Below are 20,852 nucleotides of genomic sequence, written 5' to 3' on the forward strand. Positions count from 1 at the left end.
CTGTTCCTAAAGATGCCGTGTAGATAGAGAAGAGAAGTGGCCCAAGAACAGAGCCCTGAGGTACCCCAGTGTTTAGATGCTGTAGGTTGGACACCTCTCCCCTCCACGACACCCTGAAGGGGAGTTGTTGTTATTGTTGTTATTGTTATTGTTGTTATTATTATTATTATTATTATTATTGTTATTATTATTATTATTATTATAACTATTACTATTATTATTGTTGTTGTTGTTGTTGTTGTTGTTGTTGTTGTTGTTGTTATTTTTATTATTTGTTATTATTATTATTATTATTATTATTACTATTATTATTGTTGTTGTTTTTATTAATATTTGTTGTTGTTGTTGTTATTATTGTTATTATTATTGTTATTATGGTTACACATCTATATGATAATATTATTCGGTCAATTACCCCTCTTTTCTCAAACCTGTTTGAGTTTCTTCCTTCTGTTAAACACAGATGAAGATATTCAGAAAAGGTTATTCTGAAAAATGTTGGTAAAAAGCAGCCATTGCCATTCATATTAAAAACATAAATAATGGAAGTCAATTGCTACGTTTCCATCCACCTATTTTATGCTCATTTTGAATATGTGATATATGATAAGAAAAGATGCGCATAAACTACAGCGGAAACACTTTTACCGAACAAATTCCAGTATGGACGTTCAAAAAAATCATGTGATTTTGTTATAACAAATCATGTGATGGTAAAAATGTGTGTAAATGGATAAACCAGCAGGCTAAGCTTTAAAACCCTCACACAGTCACAGGCCTCAAAAATCTCTTGCGAAATTATCAATTATAAGCCAGACTCAACATTGCGTATAGTCGTGATGTGTCTATTGTGAATGATCACATTACAATATCAATGCTGAAACCATAGACTGTAAAAGATATGTATTATCCATGATCGTATGACGTAGTATTCGTGACGTCGCCCATAGGTTTCTGAAGAAATGCAACTACAAGTAGGTGTGGCCAATTGTAGCCATTTTGTTAGCATGTTACTGCACCGACCGGGGAATACCAAAAAGGACAAAGAGGCGGAGCGTTAGTGGAGCTACAGATGCCTGCTAACATTTTCCTTAGACAGGCTTTTCTTTGGAGGAAACGATTGACACTTCATTACCTGTGATTGGTTTGTGTTCTGACCACATGTGCTTGGTTGTGCACTATATCAATCAAATGTTTAGTCTTTTAAAAACACTGTTGTAATACGTTGAGCCACTAAGCATTGTTCTTATGATGTTTTTCTACAGGAGGAAAACATGAATTACACATAACACTGTATGACAATGTTTCAGACGACTGTTTTATAGCCTACAGCTAATCAATCTGTCAGATTCTGGAGTGCATTACAGGTCTAAAGAAAAAAATAAAGGATAAATTATCTTAAGTAAAACAAATACATTTATAGATATGGTATATAAGTATATAACTTTACTCACCTGGGAAATGGAGGCCACGTGAATGGTTTGTGAGTACAATTAAGTGCACACAGCATGCCATATCATCTGATAATTGTAAGAAATAATTCCAAAAGGCAGCTGACTGTGTAAAGCCACAAAAAACAACACAAAAATACGATGTATATGCCGAGTTCAGCGGCTAATCAGCCGGAATCAGCTGAGGTGAAGTAACTGCAACCAGCGAGACTTAGCTGTCACTCAAGTGACCACGCCCTTAATTATGCAAACTTAATATAACTTAATATAAACAAAACGGATGAGTTATAAAAAAATTCATCCCCTCACAGTTGTCATGAAGGGTAATATAAGCTATTTGCACTAAAACCATCTTTTGTACCAGGCTGTAAACATGTTTTTTATCAGCTTCAATATTGGCCAATTTAGCATTGCAGTCAGTGAACATCTAGAGTTAATGGAGCAAACCCCCAAAAATGAGTCGATGAATTGCAGTTTCAGTTACTTCAGGATTGGCTTCACAAGGGAGAGCGGGATGTTGCCACTTGGCTGAAACGATTCCCATAAGATTTTCATTCATCCTCAGAAAATAAAACAAAGGTATTTTAACACAACCTGAAAGATTTCTGGCCTTTTGATGAAACTGTGTTCACTGAAAGGTCCTACAAATATAAAGTAATCCATGTGACTCCAGTGGTTTAATTTCAACTGTATGAAGCAACGGTAATGCTATTTGTGTGCTAAAAATCTCAAAATAAGTCTCTATTGACTAAATACTTTCACTTCCGCATAGGAGCATGAAAGGACCATACCGCATGCAGGTTTTGTTAATGTTAATTGCTAATAATCACTCTCCTCTTAAGTTTTTTTCGTAAGGTTCTTATATCCTGGAACACTTTAAATATCAAGTCCTGCAAAATCCGTCAGCAAAAAATAAATTTTTCTTTAAGTTGACTTTATGTGAGCAGAAATCTTTTAGGCTTCATTTATATGAATGAAAATCAGTTTGGAGTGACGTGATGGTGAAGAGACAGAATTTTAGTTTTTGGTGTGACCTAAAACTTTAAAGGTTTCAATGCTTAAAGAGCAAAATATAAGTTTAGCAGAACAACATAAATACAACAAGTACACTGTACCCTCGTTTTGAATGTAAGTATATAGTTATTAAAGACGTCTAAAATAAAGTGGAGCCAGTTTATATATATACAGTATGAGAGTGTTTCTGTAATGTATTTCCATGTTTTTACTGTCACCTACAACACACTTTACCTCTTCTCTTGTGTTTTCAGGGTCTAGAACTCCTTTACAGTCGTTTCTGGGTATTGCTGAGCAACACATCTCCAGTACTGGGGTCAGTCACAGCACATATATATATATATATATGATATATAATCATTTTGTTCTTGACTATATATATATAGTCGGGAACAAAATGATTAGCCATTCTGTGAAAGTGTTTTTTTTATATCTCTCATATGATGTTTAGCAGATTAAGGAATTCTTTCACAGTATTTCCTATTATATTTTCCCTCTGCGGTATGTCCTATTTCTTTTAGTTTAGTTGGAAAAACATAATAATTTGTAACCCTAATGTCAATATCATTATCCCATTTAATTGATACTTAAAACCTGCGACCAGAAGGATGGAGCTGAAACTCTGAGTGTAGGGGATGAGCAGTGTCACTTAGAATTTCAGCTCCAGCCTTCTGGTCGCAGGTTTTTAGTATTAAGCTGTAGAACTAAACAATACAAAAATCGTTTCATACCAGCAGCCATTAGACATTTAAATAAGGCATATACTAAAGCGGAGGTGCTTCTGTGACTTGTGTATTTTAGATTTTATAGATTTGTTTTAAATATTATTTATTAGAGGGGGGAGGGGCTGGACACTTGAAGAGGTTATTTATTTATTCTTTATTGTTTTATTTATTTATTTTTTGGAAGAGAGTGTTTTGTATGTTTATGTTTTGTCTTTATGTCCATTTGTTGTTGTCACTTTGTGAGTTTTTTATGTGGCAATTTTATGAAATGAAAAATCTTGACTACCAACCAAATCTACTTTCAGCTATAAATAAAGTAACTTAACCTAACCTAATTTTTTAGCTTTTAAAAAACATCTAATTAACCTAGTCAAGCATTTAAATGACATTAAAAGCTGAATACTAATGATTTAAATAACTAGTAAAATATTATGTATTGTCCCCATGGCAAAGAAGAAGAAATAAGTTATTAGAAATGAGTTATTAAAACTGTTGTGTTTAGAAATGTGCTAAAAAACAATCTCCTCTGTTAAACAGGATTTTCAAAAGGAGGCTAATAATAATAATTTTGCCTTCAACTCTATGTGTGTGTCTGTATATTAAATTAATAACAATTATTACATATTTTTAAAATATTTACGAAATAAATTACCAAAGTAATAATAAAAAGTATAAATACAAATTGGGTGACTTATGGCGCAGTAGGAAGAGCTGTCGACTCACAGCAAGAAGGTCGCTGGTTCGAGCCTCGGCTGGATCAGTTGGCTTTTCTGTGTGGAGTTTGCATGTTCTCCCCGCGTTCACGTGGGTTTCCTCCAGGTGCTCCGGTTTCCCCCACAAGTTCAAAGACATGCAGTACAGGTGAATTGCGTAAGCTAAATTGTCGATAGTGTATGTATGTAAATGAGCGTGAATGGATGTTTCCCAGTGATGGGTTGCGGCTGGCAGGGAATCCACTGTGGCGACAACAGATTAATAAAGGGACTAAGCCAAAAAGAAAATGAATGAATGAATAAATACAAATTATTAGAATAATTAATCATTCAAAAAATCATAGAAACATAAATTACTGTTCAGAAGCCTGGGGTTAGTCTAAGAAGACAAAAAATAAATAAATAAATGAATGCTTTTATTCATCAATGTCACATTAAAGGGATAGTTCAGGCAAAAATGAAAGTTGTCATCATCCTCTCTCCCTTCGTTTGTCACCAGCCTGTTTTACTTTCTTTTTTTTCTGTATAACACATAATAAGTTTCAAAACCAGTAACCATAGATAGATAGATAGATAGATAGATAGATAGATAGATAGATAGATAGATAGATAGATAGATAGATAGATAGATAGATAGATAGATAGATAGATAGATAGATAGATAGATAGATAGATAGATAGATAGATAGATAGATAGATAGATAGATAGATAGATTGATTGATTGATTGATTGATTGATTGATTGATTGATTGTTTTAATTTTAGGTGAACAATGCCTTTAAATTAACCCAAAAATTCGGAATGAAATATATTTTAAATATCACGGTTATTTAAAATTGTAATTTGTAATAATATCATTGTTTTACTATGTGCAGCCTTAGATACTTAAAAAAATAAAAATAAATCAAATCATACAGTCATTGTATTCTGTATTGTGTGTGTTGTTTTTGTAGAGTCAGGTTTCTCAGTGCGCGAGTCCTCATAATCCAACAGCAATCACAGCAGAGGAGTACTTCGATGCAGAGTTTAACCTAAACGGCAGAGATATCGGCCGGCCTATTGAACTGACCAGCAAAGTGCAGAAGTACAGTTTGTATAACAGCTCTGAAGATCATTGATTTGAGCCGTGTCTGTGCAGAAGTAAAGAGTATGTCATCTGTCTGTTGTTTCTCTTTAAGGTTTAAGGCCACTTTATGGTTGAGTGAAGCTCACCCTCTCTCTCTGGCGGAGCAGGTGACGCCCATCATTGACCTCATGGCCATTTCTAATGCCCACTTCGCCAAACTGAGAGACTTCATCACTCTCCGTCTGCCACCTGGATTTCCTGTGAAGATAGGTGATCAGATCTTCCACAATGAGACTTCAGACAAAAATGAAAAAAAAAAAAAAAAGTACTCCCCCTCAAGTAGTTTCTCTGTCCAGATCCATCATTTAAATCATGTTAGTTATAACGTAAAACGCCCATAATGATGCTCTAAATGGGATGGAGCAACAAATTCCTTAGAGAAAATTACCATAGCCTTTTTGTGCAAATTGTATTACACACTCATTTAAAAAAAATCCAATATTAGTTTTGATAAAAACAAGCACTCGTTTTCCATATTAATTAAATATATGTACATGTAGGGCCTGTGTTCCATTTACAAATATTATTGAGAATATTCCATATTCTATTCTAAAACTTAACACCACTTAAAAAAAAGCTAACACATATTCTAATATCATATATAAATCATTACGTTAATGGTTTTAATTTATAGTATGCTATTTATTAAGACATAAAAAATACAATATCCTACTTATAAGGATATATATACAGTCAGGTCTATAAATAGTGGGACATCAACACAATTCAAACATTTTTGGCTCTATACACCATCACAATGGATGTAAAATGAAACAAAAAAAATGAAAATGAAACCCAGCGTCTGGTGATGTCTATGCATTTCAGACTTCACGCTGTAATTGACTGCAAAGGATTTGCAACCAAGTATTAAAAAGTGAAAGTTTGATTTATGACTATTATTCTGTCCAATTACTTTTGGTCCCTTAACAAGTGGGAGGCACATATGCAAATTGTTGTAATTCCTACAGCGTTCACCTAATTTGGATGTAAATGCCCACAAATTAAAGCCAATAGTCTGCAGTTACTGTAAAGCACATTTTGTTTGTTTCATTCTAAATCCATTGTGTTGGTGTATAGAGCCAAAATTGTAAGAATTGTGTTGATGTCCCAATATTTATCGACCTTATTTATAGATATATATTTATGTAGTCTTTTTTAATTTTTATGCCAACTTTTACAAGGTTGACACATTCAAACCACTGCAGAAATGTTCTATTATATAGGCCTAAGTCAGTACATATACATTTCTTAATAAATAACCTAGGCCACTATAATTTTAAGCCGTTACCCTAACCTATGTATTTTTGTTTTCACAAGCTTTGGAGACGTAATGTAGATTCTGCTCTCCATGGGTCACCTATAGCTTTCGTCATGAGCAACGGTTGTGTTGAAAATGGCATAAATGATTTCAAAGTGCACTATGAAGGGAGCGCAATTGTCATTTGGAACTTGCAACCTTAGTTGGCTAACGATGGTTTTTAAAAACAGCCCAGGTTAGGAACAACTGAAGGGTGAGAAAATTCAGACACAATTACTTTCTTTTATTTTTTATTCAGTGGCAGAAACGCAACATAAAAATGAGCTGTGATCTTGCAGCCTGAGAAAATTATTAACATTTTTACAGTTCTGCATTTTTTTTTTTTTGTTATTTGATGAACACAGAATTGCAAGATGGGCACTCGAAACGATGTAAGATGAAATACTTGCAGTTCTGAAAAAAAAAGTAAAAAATTATCAAATAAAATATCTAAAACAAAAAATCCTTTCAAACATTGATACTACATACTTTACTTTTTATTTTGGGGCAGTACAGAAAGCTGAGATGTAAACGAAAAAAGTCTGAATTTTAAGATTTATATTCGGAGTTAAGTCATTTTAAAATGTTCTTTTGACAGGATCAAAAAACTATATTGCAAGACACTCAGAGTTAAACCTAGGTAAACTTAGATATAAAAAAGTAAAATAAAAGGTCACAATTACTTTTTAAATGTTGTTTTTTGACAGAGAAAAAAGTTGTAGGTAAAAACTAAAATTGTTATTAAATTACAGTTCTGAAGTCTTTTAAAAATATATATTTTTACCATGGTGGAACAAAACAGCAACAAAACATGAAACAGAATTGAAGTATATAAGTATTTAAAAGTAGCAGCTTTTAGTTTGTTTCAATTCTGTGACAGAAACAAGAAAAACAAACTGTGCAAGATATATTCACTCAAAATTATAAGATATAATCCGTTTAAGCAGTATTAAGAAAATTTTCTGAAAAGCTGAGAATTTTTATAAAGTATATATGAGACACAATTTATGTTTTATTTTGTGGTAGGGAAAAAAGTTGGAGGATTTAAACAAAAAAAAAATGTACATATTTGTTCAAAAAATAATTACATATTAAAGAAAAAAATAGAAAATATTCCAAAATATTTTTGAACAGAATATCCTGTTTTAATAAGAAAATGTTTTGAATGTCAGTTTGGTTGACTTAAGTGCTTTTTCTTTCTCTTAGAAATCCCCCTCTTCCATGTGTTGAACGCTCGAGTGACGTTCAGCAATCTTTGTGGCTGCGATGAACCCGTCAGTTCTGTTACTGTACAATCTCCACAAGGAGCCACAGAGGCTGGTATGAATATCATCTGAACTTCTTCTTCCTGTAAAGCTCGATTTCTACTTTCGCTTACTGCATGCACACCTTTACAAACAGATGAGGGTCTTATACTTTTGATACTTTTATACACACTCATTGTTGTAGTATTATAAGCTGAATGGATTTTGGATATGTAAAAATCTTCATTTTTTGAACAGTTCTCCAAACAAAAACTACAAAGCAATCGAAGAATCACAAAATAGCCAATAATAAGGCCTCCTTTTATTAATTGTGATGTTTGAGGAAACTACATGGAAACTGAAGAACAATATAATATTTTTCAATAAACACTTTCATTTATTTCCATTATCTCAGTCAGGTTCACCTTCATCATAAGTATGAATATATATAGATGTATTAAGCATGCAGTTAGTGTTATCAGGATTGTTCTGTTCTGGGAAAAACTCTGCATGGATGGACACCATGAGGGAGCAGCAGCAAGTAAACCCCCCATGGGGTAATAGAACCCAAATGCGTTCATAAGCAGTTTATATTAGTTATGAATTCAAGTAAATGTCAAAGACATAAGGCAGATTACCATATAGTTGGCTAATACTATGAACAGATATCAGAAATGATCTATAAGGAGTTGGGGATAGAGGAGGCAGTGTAAAATTGGCAAGCAGCAAAAAGCTGAAGTGAGACCGGCTGTTAGATTTAAAAAGACCGCTGTGACAGATGTCTGAACCGGATCGGTACACATCACGAACAGCTGATGCAAGCTTGACTTACATGACTTATGACTAAATTAATGCCATGTTCCATATTAAGCATGGACATTCACCTTCATTAAATATGCTACTATTGTAGGCTCGTTTTCTAAATGTAGGCAATTAATTTATGTATCTTGAGGTATAAAGTTATACGTTTGCAAATAATCCATATACATGGTGAAAGCTAAGTGAGGGGTTTGGATTTTTGCTTAAATTTTTTATTCTTCATAAAACAAAAACATTACGCTTGATGTTTTATGATGTTAAGTTTTGAATACTTTAGTTGATCCATAAATATGATTTCTGCTGGAGTTCTGTAGGATATAATGAAGATGAAAACTCCTTCTCCTATCATTTCACTGTCATAGCGTCATCAAAATACACCTTTGTTAGTTGTAAATTTGCTCCCTCTAGTGGCAAATGACGTATTGTGTCTTTAACCAAAGTCCCTTCAAGGCAAGTCATTTCACTCGGCGGCCATTTTTGAAACACCTCTCAGGCAGTATGCTCGGGCATTCTGTCTGAATGGGGAAGCATCAAATTCTCCAAAACTGCCTGCCAAGCTTACGATTGAATTTCATGTTAGGTAACACCAATAAAATTAAACTACAACTATCTCTTTAGTTTCATTTCTAAATCACAGAAAATCTGCAGAAACTCACGTCTGGTCTAAGCCCCTCTCCCAGAGTATCGTCAGTCTATAGCGATCGATGATTGGCTCCTGTACTAGAAGGCGGGCTTTATTCACTCTATATTGATTGATGATTGGCTCCTGTACTAGCAGGCGGGGCTTTATTCACCATATTGACCGTTAGACTTTTCCCCATTCAAAACTATATGAGTGACACGTCTTGTGTATTCTATAGTCTTTGCTTTAACTGAGGTGTTTTTCTCCCCTTCACCTCACTGTTTTCAGGTGAGACTCCTCCGCCACTGCAGTGTGAAGTGGACCCATCCGTGTTTGAGCCTCCTCCAGAATACACTACACTTGGACCGGGCCGCAGTGAACCAATGAGAGACGAGGATGACAATTTACTCCAGTTCGCCATTCAACAGAGCCTGCTGGATGCCGGAACAGAGAGTGACCAGGTATTCACATATTTAACTGATGTGTATTGAACGCCTAATATTTCATCTACTTTCTTGATTTGTCAAGCTCTTTTCTGATTGGCTGGTATTATAAAAATTCTGAAAGTCATTGGATATTTTAATCAGTCTGTCTGGAAGAAGCTAAATTGTTTCTCCATGGTGTTGGGTTTCTTTAGAAATTTGTTTATTTATCTTATTTAACATTAAATATTCAATTTAAATTATAAAAATGTATGTAAAAGAAAGATATTCTGAATTTTCAGAAAAGCTACCCTAAAACTAAGCTTTAATTGTTGATTTAAAAACACCCAGAGGTTTCCAATGTTTTCGAATGTCAAAGGTAATCATAAACATGACACATGCACGACGCAAACCAAACCACAACACAGAAGCAATGGAGGCTACCTGTGGACTAGTGAACAGTGGCTGCTACTGACTATTTAAATATAGTGAGTTTGCTGTCTCGTGTCGCAAATCTGGTGATGCTTGTAGTGACGTTTCTCTTGGATCAATCAGTGATCAGCAGTGTGTAGTAACAGAATGGCTTGCAAGTTGAACCTTGGTGAAATAGGGTGGACCCCAGTGCCTATTTTTAAATTAAGTGTATAATAACAACGACTTTCTTAAATCTGTCAATTCTGATAATATAGTAATTGATTTAATGAGGTGTGAGCTGATATGTTTGAGTAAATAGATATTAGCTAGCTGGAGCAATTGTTTATTTAAATTAGATTGTAAAATCTCACAATATGAGGTAAAAACATAAATCGAAATTACGCTGCATAAAGCACACGTGCTGAAAACAGTTGAGAGAACAAAATAGATAATTGATTCTCTGCTCGTAGATGGCGCTTACAGATCAGTAATAACTCCATCATAAAAAACGAGCTGCTCTGCAGGAGTTGATTTACATGGCAAAATGCAACCACGTAATTTACACATTAACGTGAAATAAGCTGAAGCACAAGTATATTGAAATAACCCTATTTATATACATACAGTTTAGATATTTAACAACTAAGATCATCAACGTCTTGCAAATATATGCAGATACAAATGATCGCCGAAACTCACTAAATAAGAGTTTTAATTTAATACTCAAAACAACTTAAACGTGATTATAATAGCCTATTATCTTACCTCGCACACTTCTCCTTTTATTACTTATAATTTGATTTCTTGATCACCAAAACAGAATAGTCAGGACAGCACTTCTAGTTTGGTTTTTTAGAGCTGTTGTGCTTCGGCCAAATCTAACCTAACCCTAATCCAAATTTAAAAATTTTTTAAAAGTGCTCATCAGCACAAAGTGCAGAGCAATTGTTGGACATTTCCGTTTTCATGTGCTTTGGAGGTGGACTTAAAATTTTATTGACAATCAATGACTAATGGATGCTGTTAATCATCATAATTTGGCCAATATTGATTACATGCTTTCTATTTAGGATTATTCATAATCAAAACATTTTTTCTGGGTGGGCCAACCTTCAGTTTGAGTGGGCCAGTGCCACCCTGGCCCTTATGTAGTTGTGATAACAATATGTACTAGATAGAAAATCCAGTGGTAAAGCCCCCAAAAGTGAGCCGTACCGAACCAAACTGGACCTTAAAATGCAGTGGAAAAATACCCTTTGAGAGTAAAGAAAAAAACAGATTATAAAAATAGGCGAAACTCAATTAATGCCTGTGGCTCCTGGAGATAAATTGACGTATTATACTATAAAAGCAGATTTAACCAATAAGTGAGTTAAGTGGCCCCAGGAAATTTGGGGGCCCCAATAAATACCTAAAAGTTTCTATAAATGATATATAGCAAAGTTTTCTCTCATATTTTATATGGTGATGGACTATATGCAGATACATGCTTTTTTCAATTTTATTTTTGCATAAATCTCTTAATCAATCTCAGTCCTGATCAAAACTACTAAATTTTTTAGAAAATTACAGGATTTGAAGTCTTTAATTGCAAAGTTCATAAATGATGTCACTGATTTGGTGAAAAAAAAAACACAAAATAATGTATTTTTCAATATAAAAAGTAATTGTGGACTGGTTTTTTAGCCTTTTATCACAATCTTGGACATGTGAACGATTAGTAACAGGATTGGCTTTAATGCATTGTTTCATTTTTTTCTCACTAATTTACTGTTGGTGGCTGTTTTTGCCTCATTGACTTCCATTATAGCCACATTTTATGGTGCATAAATACACAGTCTTTGTTTTTATTTACCCCATGTAGTTCTGAGAGCTGAGATACATATATTGATTTTCTCAAACACATCAAGATAAGTGGTTAAAGGTCACAGACACGCATACACACACTTTAATTTGCTGTTACACTCCATATAAAATGTCTTTTTTTATGCATATGCATATTGCATATCTAAAGGGTTAATGGTGCCAACTGATGATCAACTGTAAAAATGACTACTTTTACCTCTTCCCAACAGGGAAAACCACCAACAATCAAAAATGCATGATTTTATGGTGTCATGGCTTTATAATTAAAAAAGTGGCTATAATGGAAGTCAATGGGGCAAAAACAGCCACTAACGGTAAATTAGAAAGAACAAAAATAAAATGAATCAAAAACAATTCATCAAAGGCAATGCTGTTTCACATGTCCAAGACTGTGATAAAAGCGTTAAAAAATCCAGCCCAGAATGTACTGTTGAGTTTTTCTTTAATTCAAAGCATTTTCTAAAATATGTGTCAATCTAAGATTTGTCACCAAAAATCATTTCGCTACCTGAAACACAGAGAAAGCTGTGGCCAATTTAAGACTTAAAATCACCCCAGAGTGGTTGTTAAGAATTGTTTTTAATGTAGAGCGTTCAGATACAAATGTAGAAAAGACGACTGAGTAATATAAGAAAAAGACAGCAAAATAAAAATATATATATAAAAAATACATGCATGTATTAGAACTGTTAGGCCTCATGGCTGGAATAGTTTAGGGCACCCAAATCAATAAATCCGCCCCTGACTATAAATCAGCATTTTTTAAGTTTTCTGCAAGCGACACTTTTCATCAAGATAATGTATTTATGAAAGCTATGATATTTTTCATGAGTAGTTTAGTGGTACATAGTAGTACATTTACATTTAGTCATTTAGCAGATGCTTTCGCTAGTGATTTTAAGAACATGTTTGGTGCAAATGTGCAAAAAGTAGTGCAAGAGTCGGTTAAAGTCAGAGAAATGAAGTTGTTTTTTACAGGTTCAAGCCCACTCACCCAGAATTAAGAGTAGTTGTCAATACTAAAGTCAATACTAAACAATTATCACACATCAACATTTCGTTCTCTCCACTGTTGTCCACCCACAGCCTCATTCCTCTTTCTTGTCCTGCGTTTTTCTGTAGGTGACCATATGGGAGGCTCTCACTAACACTCGTCCAGTTTCTCAGCCTCCGCTTTATGAGGAGGACTCTCAGCTGGAGAGGTGTGTGTGAGTATTTATGTGTAATCCTGGTATTCACTACGGTGTGAGGACCAATTGTCCACAGAAGTACGTCAATACCAGTCATTTTTTTCCATTGTGGAGACATTTTATGAGGAAAATGACTCTTAAATCATACAAAATGAAGTATTTTGAAAATGTGAAACTGCAGAATATTTACTGTGAGGTTTGGGGCAAGGGGACCGAATGTGCAGTCTGTACAGTCTAAATGAAATTATTATGTCTATGGGAAGTCCCCATTAAACTAAACTTAAGATGTGTGGTCGCATGTTGAGTTTAGAAGGTCAGTGGTTGGAGTCCCAACTGCGCCAGTTGGCATTTCTGTGTGGAGTTTGCATGTTCTCCTCGTGTTCCAGGTGCTCCGGTTTCCCCCACAGTCCAAAGACATGCGGCATAGGTGGATTGGATGAAATAAAATGGCCATAGTATATGAGTGTGTGTGAATGTGAGAGTGTATGGGTGTTTCCCAAAACTAGATTGCGGCTGGAAGGGTTTTCACCGTGTAACAGTTGGCGGTTCATTCCACTGTAGTGACCCCTGGTAAATAAGTGACTAAGCCAAAGGAAAATGAATGAATGAATGAGTAACTAGTGAATCTGAAATAATAAAATGACTGAAAAATAGTCCAAACACTCTTAAATCAAAAAGACACAAGCAAAACAAAGTGTTATAGGTCATATGCTGAGGGAAATTTAAAAATGAGGTAGATGTTTCGGTCACCTGTTGGCTGTTGTCGATTCCAAGCTAACAATCGAATATTGACAACTGACAATAGTCAACATGTGAACCTTTGCCTTGTTTTTTTATTCAGTAAATCATCTATACCAAGTCATCTCACTTGGGTCATTTTGATTTCATTCATTCTGATTTTTGGTCTTAATGGAGTCTTTGGTTGTTTCCAATTAATGAATCCGAACATTTGATTTACATGAATGCTGAATAAAGTAATTAGTTTGATCATCGTATTCATGTCAACAGCTTCAAATCAGATTTAATTTTCTGATATGTGCAAACTGACTACACTTATATAGAGTTAGTCGCTGTTTTAAGATCTGCAAATACTAGAGAGTCCTCCTTCTGTTTTGACTTTGACTTGATATTTATGTATTTAGGGAGACGACAGGCTTTGTGCTGCTGCCTGAATTTAAAATTCCTCATCCCCCAAACAAAACAAGACGTCTGTATATGAATGTCTGAAGCAACAATGTCTTGCAGCACTTCTCTGACATTTAAATCCTAATGAATATATTACAGTTTCCCAGTGCTGGGTTCTGGCTGGAAGGGTATCCGCTGCGTAAAACACATGCTGGATAAGTTGGCGGTTCATTCCCCTGTGGTGACCTCTGATTAATAAAGGGAGTAAGCTGAAAAGAAAGAAATGAATCTAATACAATTACACCGACACCACAGAACCAGCTATTGAAGCTAATTACAGATACAAATTCAAATAGAGCATTTATCTTACAGTTTCTTTGTAAAATAAAAACCAAACAACTAGTAAAAGCCTTTATAGACATGTGAAAACATAAAAGCAGCTTGTTATAATGCGTCTGTTTGACCCTTTTGAAATTATAAAAACATCCAACAAAACATTTTTACACAGCTGATAGTATCAGAGCTCTTCCAAAATATGCACAGCTGTGACTGCATGAGAATTATTGGAGCAGCGAGTTTTTCCTAACAGTGAAATGCCTTGGTTGATTCAGAATATCTGCAGTGCTAATAACTGATTTCACATCTGGTTTTTCTCCAGACGTTTTTCTTGGCATAATGTAGAGAAATAGTGAATTCTCCATGTTTTCCCTTTGCTGTGTTGATGTAGTAACAGGCAGTCTGTGTGGTATCCCGCTCCTTCTCCACTGTGATTGGATGTCTGGTTCAAAAGTGCCGCATTACGCCTTCTTCACTATTTTGCAATTAAATAATAATCTAATAACAACAAACCATATAATTAGAAAGGTCTAAGACTCCTTAATACATATTTCACCACCATTTTTTGGTACTCAAGTAATAGATTAAAACACATTTACTGACCACCGTCTAACCTGTGGTAGCCTTTGCACTTACATATTCATTCATTCATTTTCGTTCGGTTTACTCCCTTTATTCATCAGGGGTTGCCACAGCAGAATGAACCGCCAACTCATCCAGCATATGTTTTACACAGCGGATGCCCTTCCAGCTGCAACCCAGTACTGGGAAACATCCATGCACACTCATTCACACACATACACTATTATTTGGATACATGTAAAAGGTGTGAGGATGTGTGTGTATTAGCTGTTGGGCTGTTTATAAATGCGAATGTGTCTCTGACAGGGCAATTCAAGAGTCTCTGTCTCTGTCGTTGGCTGGAGGGGAGAGTGGAGAGTCAGACTCGGGTCCACCATTATCCCCATCTGATCCCGCTCTCAGTTCACCTCCATGTTACAGCTCTCTGACGGAGCCTCGGGCACCTGGAGCGTTTGCGGTGGCCAGCAGTTTTGACGAACAGCTACGCCTCGCTATGGAGCTTTCATGCAGAGAACAAGAGGAGATAGACAGGTACAGAAGATGATAAAGGACGTGAGCTCTGATTCCAAACCTGGAGCTAATTTCAAAATAGGATTTCAATGGATTCTCGGCTGAAAATTTACCTCGCCTTAAAATTGGTCTTCAGTTTTTTTCATGGGCAATTCAGATTGGTTCTGATCAAAGTTATTTTAGTAAATAAAACCTAAGACTAAAACTATTTGTCAAAAAACATTTTCATTAACTAAAATAAAGTTTAAAAAATCATTTAAAAAACCCTGAAACAACTAACAAGAGTCACTGGAAAGCTAACTGATATAAAATGATAAATGGATTAGAAAATTAAAAGATTTGAAAATGATTAGAAAAATAACAATCGTTTTCAGAATTAATAATCACTCAATCTGTGGAGGATAATCTGACCTGCGGCTGTTTATAGAAACACCAGTAGATGTGCTTTTAAAAGGTCATAAAACCCCCCTCTTTCAGTTCAACTCTACCTCAGAATTTAAAAAAAAAAAGTTCCGAGATGGGCGTGGAGTGCTGCGAGCAGAGGGACGAATATCTGCTCAAACAATTGTTTTAATTGGATTACAGAAAGAAAACTTTGCGTATGTAAAAAATGTAACTACACGTCGCAATGATGCGTAGCGCAAGCTCTGTGATTGGTCGGCTTGATAGCGCTGATGATTGTGGGCGGAGGTGAGAGCTGCGCAAGCCTGTTAGAGCGAGTGTTTACAAGTGTCAAGTCCCATAAAGGACCTCTAGATGGAAAGTTTTGTTTTGTGTATACCTTATGATTAAAGTTGTTGCACATTTGCCAGTTCCTGCCTCAAAATGAGCGAGTTTAAAAAACAAAACACCAGCGAAGAAACTCAACACAGAGGAACAAAAAACCTACTGCCAGCTAGCATTTTGGAAGTGTTCTTGCAGAGCAACAGAAACAGCACGCAGAAATATAAATGCACGGCAACGTGCAAGGCATGCGCTGTGGGTCACGCTGCTCACTCAACGCAGAAGTATAAACCAGGCTTTAAAAACAGTCAGGAAAATGGGTGTGTCCTGCTTTGTTTAGGTGGGAGTGACGAAAGAGGGAAGGGTTTACATGAAAAGGGGAGTTTCAGTTCGCGCACGCTCTGATTTTCACAGAGGCAAAACAGCACAGACGCACAGGGAGGAAGAGGTTTACATGGACATCAGTTATCGAATTATTTGCCAAATCATTAATTTGTTGACTTTAACTTGCAGTTTGGCACTTTCGCTTTCATTCAGGAACATTTCATGCATGCCCCCCCATGACAAACAAGATATTGGATGCGAGGAACTGCTGGAAGAGTGTAGTTTTAATGGAATGTTTGATACCGTACACTGAATGGGAGACAAAAAAAAACTCTGCATTTCTCTGTAACTTAGATGCGCTCAGTAGGTGCAGAGAATAGCATCAGAAAGCCGTAAGTGTATAGACTATCTTGTCACAAAATGTGGCAAAATCCTACACAACGGTAATGGTTTGATTAAGGTGTTTACATGTTTACATTCGGAGAGCAGCATTTACAGTGGATCTTTCAGTCCATAATATTGCAGTGATATTAACATACTGTAAACTTAGTAACTAAATCATTTTGACTAAGGTATGTCTTTGAAACCTGAAAGAGTACTGCTGACGATATGCCATCTGAATAAACATAAATAACATTGATCGCTCACTTACCAAATCTGTAGAGACAGGACAATCAACACCAACTTGAACTGCGTCTTTTTTAAAAGGAGACGAGTGGCAAATGCGGAATTCTCCATTTCCAGATCCGAAAAGCTCTCTATGTATTTTTGTCGCATGTTAGCTGACCACTTTAATCCACAAGTGAGTCCAGCTGCGCTCTCATAGCCGGGAAATGAGAACAAAACCTTCATTGCAGCACATTAATAAACGCAACACTGTTGACCCATATCTCCAAACAATTCTTCTTCTTTCACTTGTTTTACGGTTGGCAACACAATGTGGCATCTCTCTCTGCCATCTGAACATTGTAACAGGTAAAAAGAGTCTTCGAAGCTATCATGCATATTAATGAAGTTGCATCTCGTTCACAATAGAGCACGCTGATTGGTTCGAATCAAGTCTTTCTCTTAAATTACTGATGAAAACTCAAAGAAGTCACGTTACCCACCGGTACAGACAGCCATTCTACATGCTAAAATTTACACAAGGATCTAATTGTTGTGACGTAGCGTAAAAATTTATTTTCAAACCAGAAGAATGAATTTGCTCGAAAAAATGCGAAAACAACCAATTTTCACTTTTTTTTTGTGAAATATATTAGTGGCCTAATAGTGTTTTTAGCAGATTGGGACAGTTGAAGTCAGAATTATTAATTTTTTAATTTTATATTTCCCAAATGATGTTTAACAGAGCAAGGAAATTTTCACAGTATGTCTGATAATATTTTTTCTCCTTCAGAAAGTCTTATTTGTTTTATTTCAGCTAGAATAAAAGCAGTTTTTAATTTTATGAACATTATCTTAAGGTCAAAATTATTAGCCCCTTTAAGCTATATATTTTTTGATAGTCTACAGAACAAACCATCATTATACAATAACTTGCCTAATTACCCTAACCTGCCTAGTTACCCTAATTAACCTAGTTAAGCCTTTAAATGTCAGTTTAAGCTGTATAGAAGTGTCTTAAAAATATCTAGTAAAATATTATTTACAGTCATCATGGCGAAGATCAAATAAATCAGTTATTAGAAATGAGTTATTAAAACTATTGTGTTTAGAAATGTGTTGAAAAAAATCTTCTCTCCGTTAAATAAAAATTGGGGGAAAAAACAGGGGGCTAATAATTCTGACTTCAACTGTACATGGCTGTCAACATCTCAGAAAATGTATTTTGGTGTTTCGTGACCCTTTAAATCAACCGGATGTAAATGTATAAAAAGAACAATTAAAATGCTCATAAAAATAAAAACTAAACTAAAACATTTATGAAACAAACAAAACTGAATCTCACAGCAGATTCTAAAACATATCTAAAAGTAAGTCTAATTTTTAAAAAGAAATTTATATTAACCTTGGCTCTGATGTGATTTTAAAAAGTAAAGTGATAATTTGTCCTTAGCTTTGTAAAATTATGCTACGTATTAATGTGTAAAAAAAACTTCATAAGTTGAATAAAATGCGATTTCAAACAGGTCTTTGAGAAACTTTATGTCCCAAAACTATCTTGGAATTTTGTTCTTTGATTTAATTTGAGAAATATTCCACAAAGTACACACCACTGCATGATTTAAATAGAGAATAAATATTACAAATAATAAAAAAGTTGATGGGTTTTCTCACTTTTAGCTTTTGTTTTGAATTTGTTTGAAAAATAAAACAGGTTTTGTTAGTAAAATAGTTCATCTTTTTTGTAAAATGTCATTCTGTACATTGTGAATATTTTTTTGAGAAAACTGTGAAAGAATATAAAAATAAATGGCAGCAGATTTGAAGATTTAACTTATTTGTTACATACGATTCTCTCTTTTTTTTTCCCTAAAGGAAGAGAAGGGAAGAGGAGGAAGAGCTGGAGAGAATTTTACAGCTGTCTCTCACAGAGAAATAACTCCAGTACTGCTACATGTGGGATTTAAAGGAATTATTTATTGGTTGTGTTATTATTTTATTTTGTGCAATGTTAAATTATTCTTCTTCGCTCTTCATTTCTTTTACAAAAATAATAAAGATGGACTAGAAAGAGGAACCAAGAGAGAGTGTGCGCCAAGAATGAATTCAAAGAGCACGGCATGAAAACGTGAATGAGATCCTCTCGGTTCCGCTGTCTTCTGAGTGATGAAGGTCAGCTTCATTGTACAATGATACAGATGAAAATGTGAATATTATTTATGGATACTGACGATTATGATAATGCATAAAGTACTGCAATTACTATTGCATAAAATGAGTTTACTTATGATGGATGATAACTACATCAAAGTATTAAATGTTGCTCAAACACTTTCACAACAGTGATGTCTGTTTTGACGTTTATTTCTGTGCATGTGCTCTTGAAATATATGTAAGAATGAGTGACTTCAGGAAAAGTGACTTAACAAAAGAACATCACAGTGAATGTGATTTATTCTGCAGATCCAGACTGTAATACAGAGTTTCTATTATTGTAGCAGCATCCTGCTGTCATAATGTTACTTAAGACAGTTGAATAATCTCTTACATATGCAGTGAATCATTAGTTAGTTCTCAATGGGGATGGAGTTAAAGTGATCTATCTACACGCACAGGCCACTTTATTAGGTACAACTTACTAGTACCGGGTTGGACTCACTTTTGCCTTCAAAACTGCCTTAATCATTCATGGCATAGATTCAACAAGGTACTGGAAATATTGCTCAGAGATTTTGGTCTATGTTAACATCATAGCATCAGGCAGTTGCTGCAGATTTGTCGGCTGCACATTCATAATGCGAATCTCCCATTCCACCACATCCCAAAGGTGCTCTATTGGATTGAGTTCTGGTGACTGTGGAGGCCATTTGAGTATAATGAACTTATTGTCATGTTCAAGAAACCAATCTGAGATGATTCGCGCTTTATGACAAGGCACGTTATCCTGCTGGAAGTAGCCATCAGAAGATGGGTACACTGAGGTCATAAAGGGATGGACATGGTCAGCAACAATACTCAGGTAGGCTGTAGCGTTGACACGATGATCAATTGGTACCAAAAGTGTGCCAAGAAAATATCCCCCACACCATTACACCACCACCAGCCTAAACTGTTGATACAAGGCAGGATGGATCCATGCTTTCCTGTAGTTGATGCCAAATTCTGACCCTACCATCTGAATGCTGCAGCAGAAATCGAGACTCATCAGACCAGGCAACGTTTTTCCAATCTTTTATTGTCCAATTTTGGTGAGCCTGTGAATTGTAGCCTCATTTTCCTGTTCTTAGCTGTCAGGAGTGGCACCCGGTGTGGTCTTCTGCTGCTGTAGCCTACTCGCCTCAAGGTTGGACGTGTTGTGCGTTCAGAGATGCTCCTCTGCATACCTTGGTTGTAACGATCAGCTGGAACCAGTCTGACCTCTGGCATCAAGAAGGAACTGTCGCTCACTGCATATTTTCTCTTTTTCAGAACATTCTCTGTTAAACCTAGAGATGGTTGTGTGTGAAAATCCCAGTAGATCAGCAGTTTTTGAAATACTCAGACCAGCCCGTCTGGCACCACCAAACATGCCATGTTTAAAGTCTCTTAAATCACCTTTCTTCCCCATTCTGATGCTCGGTTTGAACTGCAGCAGATCGTCTTGACCATGTCTACATGCCTAAATGCATTGAATTGCTGCCATGTGATTGGCTGATTAGAAATTTGCGTTAACGAGTAGTTGGACAGGTGTACCTAATATAGTG

The 20,852-nt window shown here is 35.3% G+C and overlaps 1 protein-coding gene across 2 annotated transcripts in view; it reads left to right on the forward strand.

The window, feature by feature from the left end:
- The window catches only part of ankrd13d (ankyrin repeat domain 13 family, member D), a 35,397-nt gene extending 15,956 nt beyond the window's left edge, over nt 1-19,441 (forward strand). The window contains exons 9-16 of one of the 2 annotated variants that reach the window (XM_056472817.1): nt 2,720-2,781; nt 4,857-4,987; nt 5,082-5,239; nt 7,533-7,646; nt 9,300-9,472; nt 12,836-12,921; nt 15,253-15,477; nt 18,985-19,441. In XM_056472817.1, the coding sequence (XP_056328792.1) occupies nt 2,720-2,781; nt 4,857-4,987; nt 5,082-5,239; nt 7,533-7,646; nt 9,300-9,472; nt 12,836-12,921; nt 15,253-15,477; nt 18,985-19,048 (1,013 nt within the window). In that variant the 3' untranslated portion in view covers nt 19,049-19,441. The remainder of the gene's footprint in view (nt 1-2,719; nt 2,782-4,856; nt 4,988-5,081; nt 5,240-7,532; nt 7,647-9,299; nt 9,473-12,835; nt 12,922-15,252; nt 15,478-18,984) is intronic. The other variant, XM_056472818.1, reaches the window with a different exon arrangement.
- Nucleotides 19,442-20,852: the final 1,411 nt, after the last annotated feature.

The sequence above is a fragment of the Danio aesculapii genome, chromosome 14 (genome assembly GCF_903798145.1).
Source record: "Danio aesculapii chromosome 14, fDanAes4.1, whole genome shotgun sequence".
In the NCBI taxonomy this organism is placed as follows: domain Eukaryota; kingdom Metazoa; phylum Chordata; class Actinopteri; order Cypriniformes; family Danionidae; genus Danio; species Danio aesculapii.